Here is a 12,196-nt window from a genome sequence, read left to right as displayed (position 1 = left end):
CCACTGTGTTCAGGGGTAGTCCCATCTTGTTGATCTTTCTGAGCTTGTAGGAAATCCCAGATTCCTATGACATCATTCAAGCAAAGGAAATGAGTCTCAAAGCCAGTGATAGGAACCCAAGGAATAGTGGTCTATTCCTGTTTTCCTCACTTCCCCCTAGACCCAGATGCCTGCTGTTAGGGTTGAAAAATGAAGTAGAGACTGGGGGAGAGGTGGGGAGGGCCCAGACCAGAAGCTGGATAGGCAGTTCAGCACTGGCCCTTGGTAGTTAATTCCGGTTAGGATGGAGAGCCAGCTCCTCAGGCCTCCTCCCATCCCACCGGCCTGGCCCTTCGCTGAGAACCCACTGCCCGATGGGAACCTGGTCTCCCCACTCCTCCTACTGCCTGGGCACTTGCTTCAGCCGCCCTGTACTGACTGCTCTCCCCAGACAGCTGTGTCCTCAGAGCTCAGACAGTGGGGCTGACCTCATGCAGCTGGTGGGGTAGAGCCAAGGCTGGAATGCAGGTTCCTGCTGTGTGCACTCCTGTCCTGGGCCCCTGCTTGATGGCCAAGCCCACCCTTGTCTGTCCCTGCACAGCGTCTTCCCACGGGAGTTGAAAGAGGTGTTTGCCTCGTGGAGGCAGGAGTGCAGCAGCCGCGGCCGGCCGGACATCAGTGAGCGGCTCATCAGCGCCTCCCTCTTCCTGCGCTTCCTCTGCCCAGCCATCATGTCACCCTCACTCTTCAACCTGCTGCAGGAGTACCCCGATGACCGCACTGCCCGCACCCTCACCCTCATCGCCAAGGTCACCCAGAACCTGGCCAACTTTGCCAAGTGAGTGCCTCCTCCCTCACCAGGCAGAGTGGGCGGGGCTGGCATCCACAGGGCAAGCCCTGGGGGTGTTTCTGCCCCCAAGCTGGGCAGAGACCATAAACAGGCCCTGGTTTTGTCCCTGTCATCCTCAGTCCTTCTCCTTCCCACTTTTTAAAAAATAAAATCTCCACACTCTATCCTTCTACTCAAGGTATATGTCATTTTGATATGTTTCTTGATTTTTAAAGGTGGCAACATGAGACTTTTTTTTTTCCCTTTTGCTTTTTTGAATTAATGTATTATTATAAGGATTCTCACATATCCCTTAGCATTCATTAAGCCCTGTTTTGAAATAAATGACTAATATTCCTCCAAGGGGAACTGGCCCGTATTTCCTTAACCCATTCCCTGTGCTTGGACACTCGGGTTGGGCACCACTATCCTGGTGTCATGCTCTCAGGATGTCTTTCTTTGCTGATAAAGCACTATTGGTGTTTTCGGCTGCATCCTTAGAGCAAGCGGGCAGAAGTAGAAGGGCTGGGTCATCTCACTGCTGTTCATTCTCAAAGCATGGATTGAGCCCCATCCTGGGGCTCTCTATGTACTGGGCTCTGACGGTACCAAGATGAATCAGCCCTGGTAGCGCTCAGTACTTCAGCCAGGGAGATGTGTGGAATAAGCAGGGGAGCAGTGACAGACACACATGAGCCTCTTAGAAAGGCCCTCAGCTTGTTGGGAGAGGAGACAGGAAAGCCTCCAGGGTGACAAGATCCCCCAACTGCATGTCAGGGTGAGGCGGTCATTATCTCAAGGAAGAGGAGCAGAGGCCGGACATCCCAAGGAGGGCCATGTGCTATGCCAGGTCAGGAGAAGCTGGCAATGAGACCTAAGAGGACAGCAAGGACCTGAAGGCCAGACAGGGCTGTGGAAGCCACCAGAGAGTTTTAAACAAGAGAGAGGATGGCCTTCCTCTGTTCTGGACCCTGAAAAGCTCACCCTGACAGCAGTGGGCAGATGGGTTGCAGGGAGCAGGATGGTAGCCAGAAGACCTGAAAGGAGAGCATAGCTGTGGTTCTAGCAACAATAGCAGAAAATTGGCAGGGAGGGGAGGGGTTCAGGAGGCAGTGGCTACAAGGGACAAGGTTAGGGGTTATTAGTAGGCAAAATCAGCGGGCCATGCCATTTGGGAACGAGGAAGAGGGAGGACTTGACCACTGCCAGAGGTTCTGGCTCAGTTATCTGTATGGGTAGTGGGGTCTCCACTTAGGGTAGGGAACTCAGGAGGAGGGCATGGGTTTGGGTGATGGTGATGACTTCACGCGTGGCCAGGCTAAGTAGGAGGGACTCCCAGGGGAGGTGCCTGCGCATATATTAATACATGTCTGAAAGCTCATTGGGAGACCTGGGTTGAGCATGGATTGAGCATCATCTGTATACCAGGACAGTGAAACTTGGAGGAAAAGCAGAAGGACACTGTTAACAGGCAGTGTATGGGGGACACAGAACATTCCAGGTCCTGAGATAAAAGGTTCAGAAAAGGGTCACTGTTACCATGAGCAATGAGGGCCCTGGTGACCTCAGTCAGAGCATATTCAGCTGACTTGGGGAGTGAGTGGGGTGGGAGCCGGCCACAGTGGGGAAAGCGGGTGGTGGTGTCCCAGTGGAGGGAGTTCCTGGGCGGGGCCTGCCTGGGCCCAGAGTGCTCACCCAGCTACCCTCTCTCCAGATTCGGCAGCAAGGAGGAGTACATGTCCTTCATGAACCAGTTCCTAGAGCATGAGTGGACCAACATGCAGCGCTTCCTGTTGGAGATCTCCAACCCCGAGACCCTCTCCAACACAGCTGGCTTCGAGGGCTACATCGACTTGGGCCGCGAGCTCTCCAGCCTGCACTCACTGCTCTGGGAGGCCATCAGCCAGCTGGAGCAGGTGCCTGTGGCTGTGGGGCGGAGGTGGGGCCAAAAGCTACCATCGGTCTTTTAGTGTTCCCCCTTCCAGAGTAACCATGGAGGGCAGAGAATTTGCCCATGTGGCATGATCAGGAGCTAACTTCGTACCAGGAGCCCAGGGCTCCAGGCCAGGTCCTGTCACAACACACTGGGGATCTGTGGGCCCCATTTTCTCTGTGGGCAAATGCTGTGTTCACTCGGCAGTATCTGCCAAGGCAGCCCCACTCTGGGTACTAGGGCTGGGGTGTTCCGCATGCACTCAGCCTTTAGTGGACAAGTGCCACTGTGCTGCCTGCCAGAGCATGTGAGAAATAAAATTGGATCGTGAATTCACCTGTATGAAGAAGATGACTCAAGACCCTGTACCTCCACTTGTCCAGCAGGAAGTTGGAAACCTTTCTAGGATTGCCCTTGACCATCTGTTGACAAGGTTACTCCCTAGACACCTCTGACACTGCTGCAGTCACCTGAAGTGAGCCCTCCCTAGCCTGAGACTTCACTGACCCCCAGCCTCAGCCCACATAGTGAGCAATTAGTTCTTGGACTTAAGGGCTGGGTCTACCAGGAACTTCTTCCCAAATATCTGTTGCTTTCTAGGGCTCCAAGGGACCACCTTACTTTTGTAAGGTGCTGAAACTGGCCTGGAAGGCCCTTCATGCCTCCCGGTCCCATTCCCTAGAGGTGACCGCTCAGAGCACTGGTATGCAGCCTCCTGGATGCGATCTGTGCATGTGTAAGCACGCACAAACATGCAGGCGCACACACATAGAGCTCTTTCCCTTTTTCTGTTTGTTTTAAAGTGAGAACGTACTGTGTATGCTGCTGTGTGCGTTTCTTACCACTCTATTGTGGGCCTCTTTGCTTGTCAGTGCAATCTGCACCACCGCCAGGGGCTTTTTAATGACTGCATCATATGAATGCTGTTTATTTCACCAGTCCCCTGTTGATGGACACTTAGGTTAGTTGACTTTTCACTAGAAATAGGTGCTGTTGCAATCAAAGGCCATCATTTTTGCTCATTTGTATCCACTTGCCTTTGGCTGTGAGAGACACAGGAGGGAGAAATGGAAATGAGGGCCGAGACCCTCCTTTCCACTGGTTCCGGTCCCTGCACTGCAGCCAACACCAGTCACTGTCACTGCCACCACTTACCTTCCCCCTGTGCTGTCCACGTATCTGCACAACCAGGCGGGAAGAATGGAAGGTGATTGGTATTGTCACACTGGTGATAGGGTGCAACAGGGATTTGAAACACAACTGTTTGCCTCTCAATTGTGTGCTCTATTGCCTGCATGAGTTTTCACACTTTGTTTTCTCACAGAGACCTCTGTGGAAGCTTGTGCATAAACAGGTGAAGGCAGTGTCCCCATAGCCTAGAATCCTCTGCCCCTCAAGTCCTCTAAAGCGTGCCAGCAAGGTTCAGATGGGTTCAGGCTCTGCCTTCTGCCTGACCAGCACCTGGGGGTGCCTGGACCATCTCCACTGGTGCTCAGGTGCCAAAGTGGGTCAGGCCCCAGCCCATCCCATGGAGTAGGTGATGTGAGAGGGGCTGTCACAGAAGCCTCTGGATGGAGAGGTGGAGGTGTGGAAATGCTGGGATTCCATGTGTGCTTTCCTCTCTGCGGAGGCACCAGGGCAGGGCAAACTGAAGGAGAGGCTTGCACTAGGTCAGCATCTCCCCCTGTGGGCCTCCTACTCCTGCCCCAGAAATATCTGGGAGCTGGTTAAAAACGTAGATTTACCGATTCCTGGGCTCACCCCCCTCGCAGACCCCTCGGCAGGTGGGGATCTGCACTTCTGACAGGCTCCGCGGTGGTTTTCAGCCACAGTGGCTGCAGCACATATAGCCTACCTGTGTGGTCCCAGGAGGTCACACCTGCCTCTTGCTGTGCCTTTGCAGAGCATAGTGTCCAAACTGGGACCCCTGCCTCGGATCCTGAGGGACGTCCACACAGCGCTGAGCACCCCAGGTAGTGGGCAGCTGCCAGGGACCAACGACCTGGCCTCCACACCAGGCTCTGGCAGCAGCAGCATCTCAGCTGGGCTGCAGAAGATGGTGATCGAGAATGATCTTTCCGGGTAAGAGCTGCCAGGCATGTTGGGTGTGGTGGGTGCGTGTGCAGACTAGGCACAGCCCACCTGTAATCTCAGATGAGGAAAGAGAATGCCTACCTAGTGTTTATAAAACAAACCTGGCAAGACTTGAGTTGTACAGGTCCTAAGTGGTGAACCTCCATTTGGGAATAATCAGGGAAGCCTTCCTAGAGGAGATGATGCTATAGTTTTTTTCTTTTCTTTTCTTTTCTTTTTTAATGTTTTAAGAAAAGTATCATTTCCATTGGTGGAAAAGGCATTCTAGGTAGAGGGACAAGCAAAGACATGATGTGTCAAAGAATAATTGTCTCAAATAACCCCCAGCATTTCCAGATCCCCTGATATTTGTTAAAAATACACATGTTCCTGGTATTTCCTGAGCCTGAGTCAGAATCTTCAGAAGTGGTGTTTACCTGGAGGTGTTTTCAATAGGAGTTCGGTGACTCTGCCAGGCTTGGAGGCTGGGAACCCCAGAAAACATAAAGTGTTGCTGAGACCCAGTCCTGGGGTCTGCTTTGCCTAAGTAAGACACACACAAGGCAGATTGGAAGGCAAAACGTTCTTGTTTAAGTCAAAATAGGGACATTTCTTTCAGTTCATGGTGAAGCATTTCTGCTCCACCCCTACTCTCCCCTCTCCCACCGGGGATCCCTCTTACCCCAGCATGTGAGGCCGTGGCTGCAGCAGCAGAGTTGGGAGTATGGTCTCCCTGAGGCAGTGGCAAGGCAGGCTTTTAAGCAGGGGAGGGTGCTGAGATCAAGAACCTGCTGAGATCAAGAACCTGGGGTTAGGGGAGCCTAGGAGGGGCCAGAGATGCAGGTCTGCTGAGTCTTGCATTGGATCTGTTCGGTGAATGTGCCAAGCGAAGCCAAGCAGAGTCACAGGCCAAGAGTTTGAAGTGGGGGGTGCGGTGGACAGCCCTTGAGCGGCTGAGAGGCAGCCGGGCCCGTGAGTTCTGACCTGACCTGGCGTGTGGCCTGGGCAGCCAGGTTCCCACTGCTCTCCATCTTTCCTGGCTCATCTGCTGCTCTAGCCAGCTCTCCCAGGCCCATGAGCATTGCAGCCCCGAGTGGCTGCTGCTGCCCATCTCAGGGAGTGGCGCTTCCTTGCCATCTGAGGCTAAGCCAACCCATTCCGCATTCCAAGCCATATCAACCCCCCCAAGTCCTTGCTGCCTTCAGTTCCCCCCACCCACGTTCTTCTCTCCAAACCCCCCCCCGGCCCCCACCACAGTTATGCTTTCTTCCAAAGGAGCTAGCTTCTGGGGAGGGGCCAGGGAGAGGCCAGAGAAAAGCGTAGAGTGAGGAGGAGGCCAGGGCAAGTGCAGCCCTCCCACCGAGTCATGCTCTCCATGGAGCCTGCTCTCATTCCTTGTTTTTGCCAGGAACTCCAGCCCCCGCCTGCCAGTCAAACAAGGGAGCGGCAGCAGGAGGCTGGGCAAGAGGAGGTTTCACCGGGCCCCCACTTCAGTTACCAGTCTGATTAGGAACAAGAGGGAAGAGGCAGAGGGAAGCCAGTGACTCTGAAGTTGGAGTTCTCAATGCAGGATCCGTGGATAGCAGAGAGCCACTGAGTTGTGGCTTAGGGCTTAGCTAAGGAGGAGTTTTCCAGAGCAAGCCAGGCCCCAGTACCCATTGTCCCAAGATGCAGCTGAACAGGGAAGGGGTCTTCCAGGCAGCGCGGCCTGAAATGTGCAGTGCTGGCCCCTAAAGAAGAGGTTCTGTGCAGGAGCAGCCGCCTCAGCCTCTGGTCCCCGGATTCTCCCACTCCTGTTACCCGAGCGCATCCATCTCCCCAGCGCTGGCTTGGGCTGCCAGGCCCCGGCAGGTTGGTGGGTGCTGTCGGTTTGGACCCGCCTTGGCTGCACTCACAGTTCTTCTTTTCCCCTTCTTTCCCTGTGTGTGCTTGTCTCCCTGCAGTCTGATAGATTTCACCCGGTTACCGTCTCCAACCCCCGAAAACAAGGACTTGTTTTTTGTCACAAGGTCCTCCGGGGTCCAGCCCTCACCTGCCCGCAGCTCGAGTTACTCGGAAGCCAACGAGCCTGATCTTCAGATGGCCAACGGTGGCAAGAGCCTCTCCATGGTGGACCTCCAGGATGCCCGTGCGCTGGATGGGGAGGCAGGCTCCCCAGCGGGCCCCGATGTCCTCCCCACAGATGGGCAGGCCCCTGCAGCTCAGCTGGTGGCTGGGTGGCCAGCCCGGGCAACCCCAGTGAGCCTGGCAGGGCTGGCCACGGTGCGGCGGGCAGGCCAGACACCAACCACACCAGGCACCTCCGAGGGCGCGCCAGGCCGGCCCCAGCTGTTGGCACCGCTCTCCTTCCAGAACCCTGTGTACCAGATGGCGGCTGGCCTGCCGCTGTCACCCCGCGGCCTTGGCGACTCAGGCTCTGAGGGCCACAGCTCCCTGAGCTCACACAGCAACAGCGAGGAATTGGCGGCCGCTGCCAAGCTGGGAAGTTTCAGCACTGCTGCAGAGGAGCTGGCTCGGCGGCCCGGTGAGCTGGCACGGCGACAGATGTCACTGACTGAAAAAGGCGGGCAGCCCACGGTGCCACGGCAGAACAGTGCTGGCCCCCAGAGGAGGATCGACCAGCCTCCGCCCCCACCCCCGCCGCCACCTCCTGCCCCCCGCGGCCGGACGCCCCCCAACCTGCTGGGCACCCTGCAGTACCCAAGACCCTCAAGCGGAACCCTGGCATCGGCCTCACCTGATTGGGCAGGCCCCAGTACCCGCCTGAGGCAGCAGTCCTCTTCCTCCAAGGGGGACAGCCCAGAACTGAAGCCACGGTCAGTGCACAAGCAGGTCAGTGCCACTAGTCAGAGGGCAGGGCTGGGCACTTGGGCCCAGCTGGGCTGTCATACCCCATACCATCCTCCTCCTCTCAGTCATTTCACCTCCTCCCTCACCCAGCTGCCATCCCATCCCACCAGCCTGCCACATGCACCACCACCCCCTCCCCCTGGCTTCTTCCTGAATCCTGTGAACCAGGGACACTGTAGCCTTGGGGAACTCCAGGCCTTTCTGTCAGTGCCCCTAGGGGCAGGCTGGGGTCAGAGAGAAAGAGTGCATTCATCTTCAGTTCCAAGCCTGTCGAAGCCCTCACCCAAAGTAGGAGTCATCCTGCCCTACTCTGGCCCCACACTCCCCTCCCAAAATGTTTTCACAGGCTGGACAGACCTCCAGGCACAACCACCTGGAGCATGGATGGCCCTGTCACCCAAAGGCTGCAGGCGGTGTCTGGAGTGGAGGTGCCTTGGGCTGACAGCCCAGCCTGGCCCTGTCCTCCTCTCAGCTCAGCCTGCCCTGGTGCCCCCAGTGGCAGGGTCACTCTCTGTCCCCTTGGCAGCAGAGGGTGCTGCTCAGGAGGCCACCTGGCACCTATCGGCTCTGCCTTCGGCTACCGTCTGAGAGACAGAGTTCCTGGGTGGGGACTGCCTCTGTAGGCGCTCAGTCAGCTGGAGGACCCTTCCCTCCCCACCATGTCCCAGAGCTGCTTGTCCTTGTGGCTCACCTGGGCCACTAATGCCCTTCCTGCTTGCCCTCCTCCTCCCTCCAGCCCCTCACAGCTGTGTTTCGTTGTAGGGCCCTTCACCCGTGAGCCCCAATGCCCTGGACCGCACAGCCGCTTGGCTCTTGACCATGAACGCGCAGTTGTTAGAAGACGAGGGCCTGGGCCCAGACCCCCCCCACAGGGATAGGCTAAGGAGTAAGGACGAGCTCAGCCAAGCAGAAAAGGTAAAGCTGGACCCTGGCAGCTCGGGGCAGGGCGGGGCTGCCTCCTGGAGCAGCTGGTAGGAGTCTCTCCCCCAGGTCCCCCAGCAGTGGGTGCTTGTGTCCTTGTGAAGGGCTTGTCCCCTCTGAGCCCCTGTTCCCTGTGAGGATAGCAGTCAGGAGGGTCTGGAAGAAAAGTAACAAGAGGGATGGATTAGCAGCTTAGACCTGAGGCTTCCCATCTACAGATTGGAATCACAAGGGAATTGTCTTAGATACAGACTCCTGGGACCTCTGGGAAGGCTCCTTAGCCTGGGGCAACTGAGGCAGCTGAGCTTCCTGAGGACCTGGGGGTTGAGGGGCTGAGGGGCTGAGGGTGCCCAAGAGACATATAGAGCCCCCCTGAGGGAGCCTAGTACCTGAGGAGGCAGAGGCATGGGTCCCCAGGATGACTGGGAGAGCCACCCCAGCCTGGCCTCCGGGGCTTATGCCTGCCCACGGCCTGGCTCTTCACCACTCTGGTCTCCACCAGGGCCTGGGAAAGAAACAGCAGTTACCAGCATTAGGGGTGGGGTCAGGCTACCATTGAGATGTTTTCTTCCTCACTCCTGGGAAAAGAACCTATTCTGAAAATCAAAATCTCACTCTGCCACACACATCTAGCATCTGCTGGGGCAGGGGGATGCTTTGTTGGTCTCCCAAGCCTTCCAGCTGTGGCAGCTGCTCTGGATCGGGGGGTAGTTTTTGTCTCCTACTGCCAGCTGCAGTCCATGTAGACGGAGGAACCAGCGCAGGCCCCAGATCGGCAGGCGCTTCTCCACTCCCCTCTGGATGCTCTCGCCCCTCCGGGCCCCAGGAAAGCCTGTGGCAGCCTCTCGAGCAAGGGTATTGGGGTCAGAATGGCAGAACTTCTCCCTGGCCTCAGGCGAGGCCCATCTCCATGCTGCATCCTGCCGCCACCACCATCCCTGGTCCACTACATCCACCTGCTTTCACCATAGTTACGTGAAGGGGACCAGAGGACAGGGGACACAGTGCTCCCAGAGCCAGAGTTTGGCTGGGGAGCGAGGAGGCCTGGCCTCACTCCAGGCTCTTTGCATCCCTGTGTCCTCATGGCGTCTGGCCCCTCTCGATCCCGGCGTTGGCCTTTCCTTGCCCAGCACAGAGCACCTGGCTCCTCTGTGCAGCCACGCCGCTTCCCAGCCTCGTCCACATCCCTGTTCCTCCCTGATGGTTGGGGTCTGTGCTGGACTGAGGCAGATCCAGAGCCTGGACCACCTGCCTTTCAATTCTCTCTCTCTCCATTTCCTCATGCCACTGCCACCCTCTGGCTTTAGATTCAAACAGAGGCTGGGAAGCTGGGATCTTACCCTGCTAGTCAGTCGCTCTTCATGTGACATGGTCTCCTTGTCTGGGCCTCAGTTTCCCCTCCTGCAGAGCTCCCACCTCTCAGGGTGCTGTCACACGTCCTTCATATATCCAAGGGTTCTTTAACCTTTGTCATAAAAAGTTCAAAGCCCTAGTTACACCCTTACCCCTGGGATTTGGGTTTGAGTCTTCATCCCCGCCATAGCCATACAGGTCAGGCTGGGAGCTTGGAGTGGAGACCCCCTGGTGGGGAACAGGCACACGTCTGGCTGCAGCCCCCACCAGCTGGGCTCCTTGGGCATCTCTTTGCTATGTGAAGTGGGCAGGTCACAGCCACTGGGGCCTTCCAAGTGGGGCTCCTCCTACCCTTCCTCCCACTCGGGCTGACGAAGCTGTGCTCTCTGTGTCCTGGGTGCTGTGCCCGTGGATGCTGCTCTCCTGGTAGGACCTGGCGGTACTGCAGGACAAGCTGCGAATCTCCACCAAGAAGCTGGAGGAGTATGAGACCCTGTTCAAGTGCCAGGAGGAGACGACGCAGAAGCTGGTGCTGGAGTACCAGGCACGGCTGGAGGAGGGAGAGGAGCGGCTACGGCGGCAGCAGGAGGACAAGGACATCCAGATGAAGGGCATCATCAGCAGGTGGGGCCCACACCTGTCTGGCCCGGCCACAGGCACAGGCAGGGCAGCCATCGCTGCCTTCAAGGAGGCCCCTGGTGGGAGAGCCTCCTCAAAGGATGAGCTGAGTGTGGAGAGGAGGAGGGAAGAGAGTGGCTGGACAGTGGGAACAGCGTGAGCACAGGCCTGGAGGCAGAAGGTGGCCTAGAAGGTGGGCAGCCCACGCAGAATACAAAGCTGGGGATGAGGCTGGACCAGTGACAGCTGGCTCCCGATGGGCCTGAGCCCCTACAAGGAGCCATGCCATCTTAGCGCTCTCAGGGACGTTGAGAAGCTGGATTGGGGGGTGCCAGGAAAGACAGTGAGAACCAAATACAGGGTAAGAAAAGTGGGAATGAGCATCAGTTACGTACAGTAGGTGAAGGTGGAAGACACAGCATAGCCCCCAGATTCCTACCAAGAGTGTCTGGGTGTGGGCGTATCAGGGTGCCAGTTACTGAGCTGGGAACTGTTAAGAGGAGTGGTTTGGGTGGGGAGGGAGAGGGGGATGGTGCCAGTCTGATATCCTGAGTTTTAAGCCTGGGTTATCTGGGAAAGGGCTTCAGAGGAACAGCAAGTTTTAATGCTGACTCTCATCTTTTTGAAGGCTTATGTCAGGCTCCATGGTGACGCCTCCATCTCTGTCTCTGCCTGTGGGTAGGGCATGTCTACCTTGGTGTCAGGCAGGGAGTGCAGTCAACCCCAGGGTCCCAGTTGTGGAGTTTACTTCCTTCTAATACCAAGCACGGGAGGACAGACAGTGTGTCTTGTTTGCATTGGCCTGGTCTAAGACCCCATCAGCTGGACAGACCAAGCAGGTGTGCAAGAGCCAGGAAGGCCTCCACTCCATGCTTTGTCCATGGCATAAGGCCTTCCCGGATTCCTCCTATTCAGACGACCTGTTTCTCTGTTCCTGACTGTTGTTTGTTTCATTTACTTGTAGTTTTGTTCATTATAAAATAGTTAACATGAGTGAAACCAGGGTGATTAGAAACCTGCTGTTCACTTGATCTCCAGCTCTGCTCTTGGCTCACCTTGTGTGTGTTTCCAAGAATGGAAATGCTTTTCAATTTAACTGCCTTCTCCACATTGTTTGTATTCTCTGATACTTGCATGTTCTGAATTCAGAGACTTGCTTAACACGTTCGTTTCTACTAACCAGTCCTGGAATATTTCCTCCTTAATGTAAGTGCCAATTAGGTAGATAGTGTTCAAGTATTCCATATCCTTACTGGCTTTTCTATTTCTCCCTTCATTCCAACTGGTGTTTGCTTTATATACACTGAAACTATTCTTAGGTGCATACACATTTAGGCTATTTATGTACTATTGTTGAATTAACCTCTGTCATTATAAAATCACCTTCTTTATCCCTTGGAATATTCTTTGCTATGAAATCTGCCTTGTCTGCTATTAATGTAGCCACCCCAACTTCCTTTTGATTTGTGTTAGTATGGTATAGCTTTTTTCATCCTCGTGCCTTTAACTCATTGTCTTAGTTCATTCAGGCTGCTATAACAAGATACCTTAGACTGGGTAATTTATAAACAACAGAAAATGTATTGTCCCCAGTTCTGAAGTCTAACATCAAAATGCCAGCAGATTCAGGGTATAATGAG

General features: G+C 55.6%; 2 protein-coding genes across 12 annotated transcripts in view; both read left to right on the top strand.

Annotated features, from left to right (window-relative positions):
- MORN5 (MORN repeat containing 5) overlaps positions 1–12,196 on the top strand; it is a 632,826-nt gene that overhangs the window by 213,193 nt on the left and 407,437 nt on the right. The window lies entirely within an intron of this gene.
- Positions 1–12,196, top strand: part of DAB2IP (DAB2 interacting protein) — a 216,683-nt gene that overhangs the window by 197,073 nt on the left and 7,414 nt on the right. For 9 of the 11 annotated variants that reach the window (XM_050761876.1, XM_050761879.1, XM_050761878.1 and 6 more), the window contains 6 exons: positions 581–817; positions 2,523–2,724; positions 4,645–4,823; positions 6,758–7,646; positions 8,427–8,579; positions 10,369–10,562. In XM_050761876.1, the coding sequence (XP_050617833.1) occupies positions 581–817; positions 2,523–2,724; positions 4,645–4,823; positions 6,758–7,646; positions 8,427–8,579; positions 10,369–10,562 (1,854 nt within the window). The remainder of the gene's footprint in view (positions 1–580; positions 818–2,522; positions 2,725–4,644; positions 4,824–6,757; positions 7,647–8,426; positions 8,580–10,368; positions 10,563–12,196) is intronic. The other 2 variants (XM_050761880.1, XM_050761877.1) reach the window with 1 other exon arrangement.

This window comes from Macaca thibetana, chromosome 15 (assembly GCF_024542745.1).
Source record: "Macaca thibetana thibetana isolate TM-01 chromosome 15, ASM2454274v1, whole genome shotgun sequence".
NCBI lineage: Eukaryota > Metazoa > Chordata > Mammalia > Primates > Cercopithecidae > Macaca > Macaca thibetana.
Note: the sequence above shows the minus strand (reverse complement) of the source record. Positions and strands in the feature narration are given on the sequence as shown.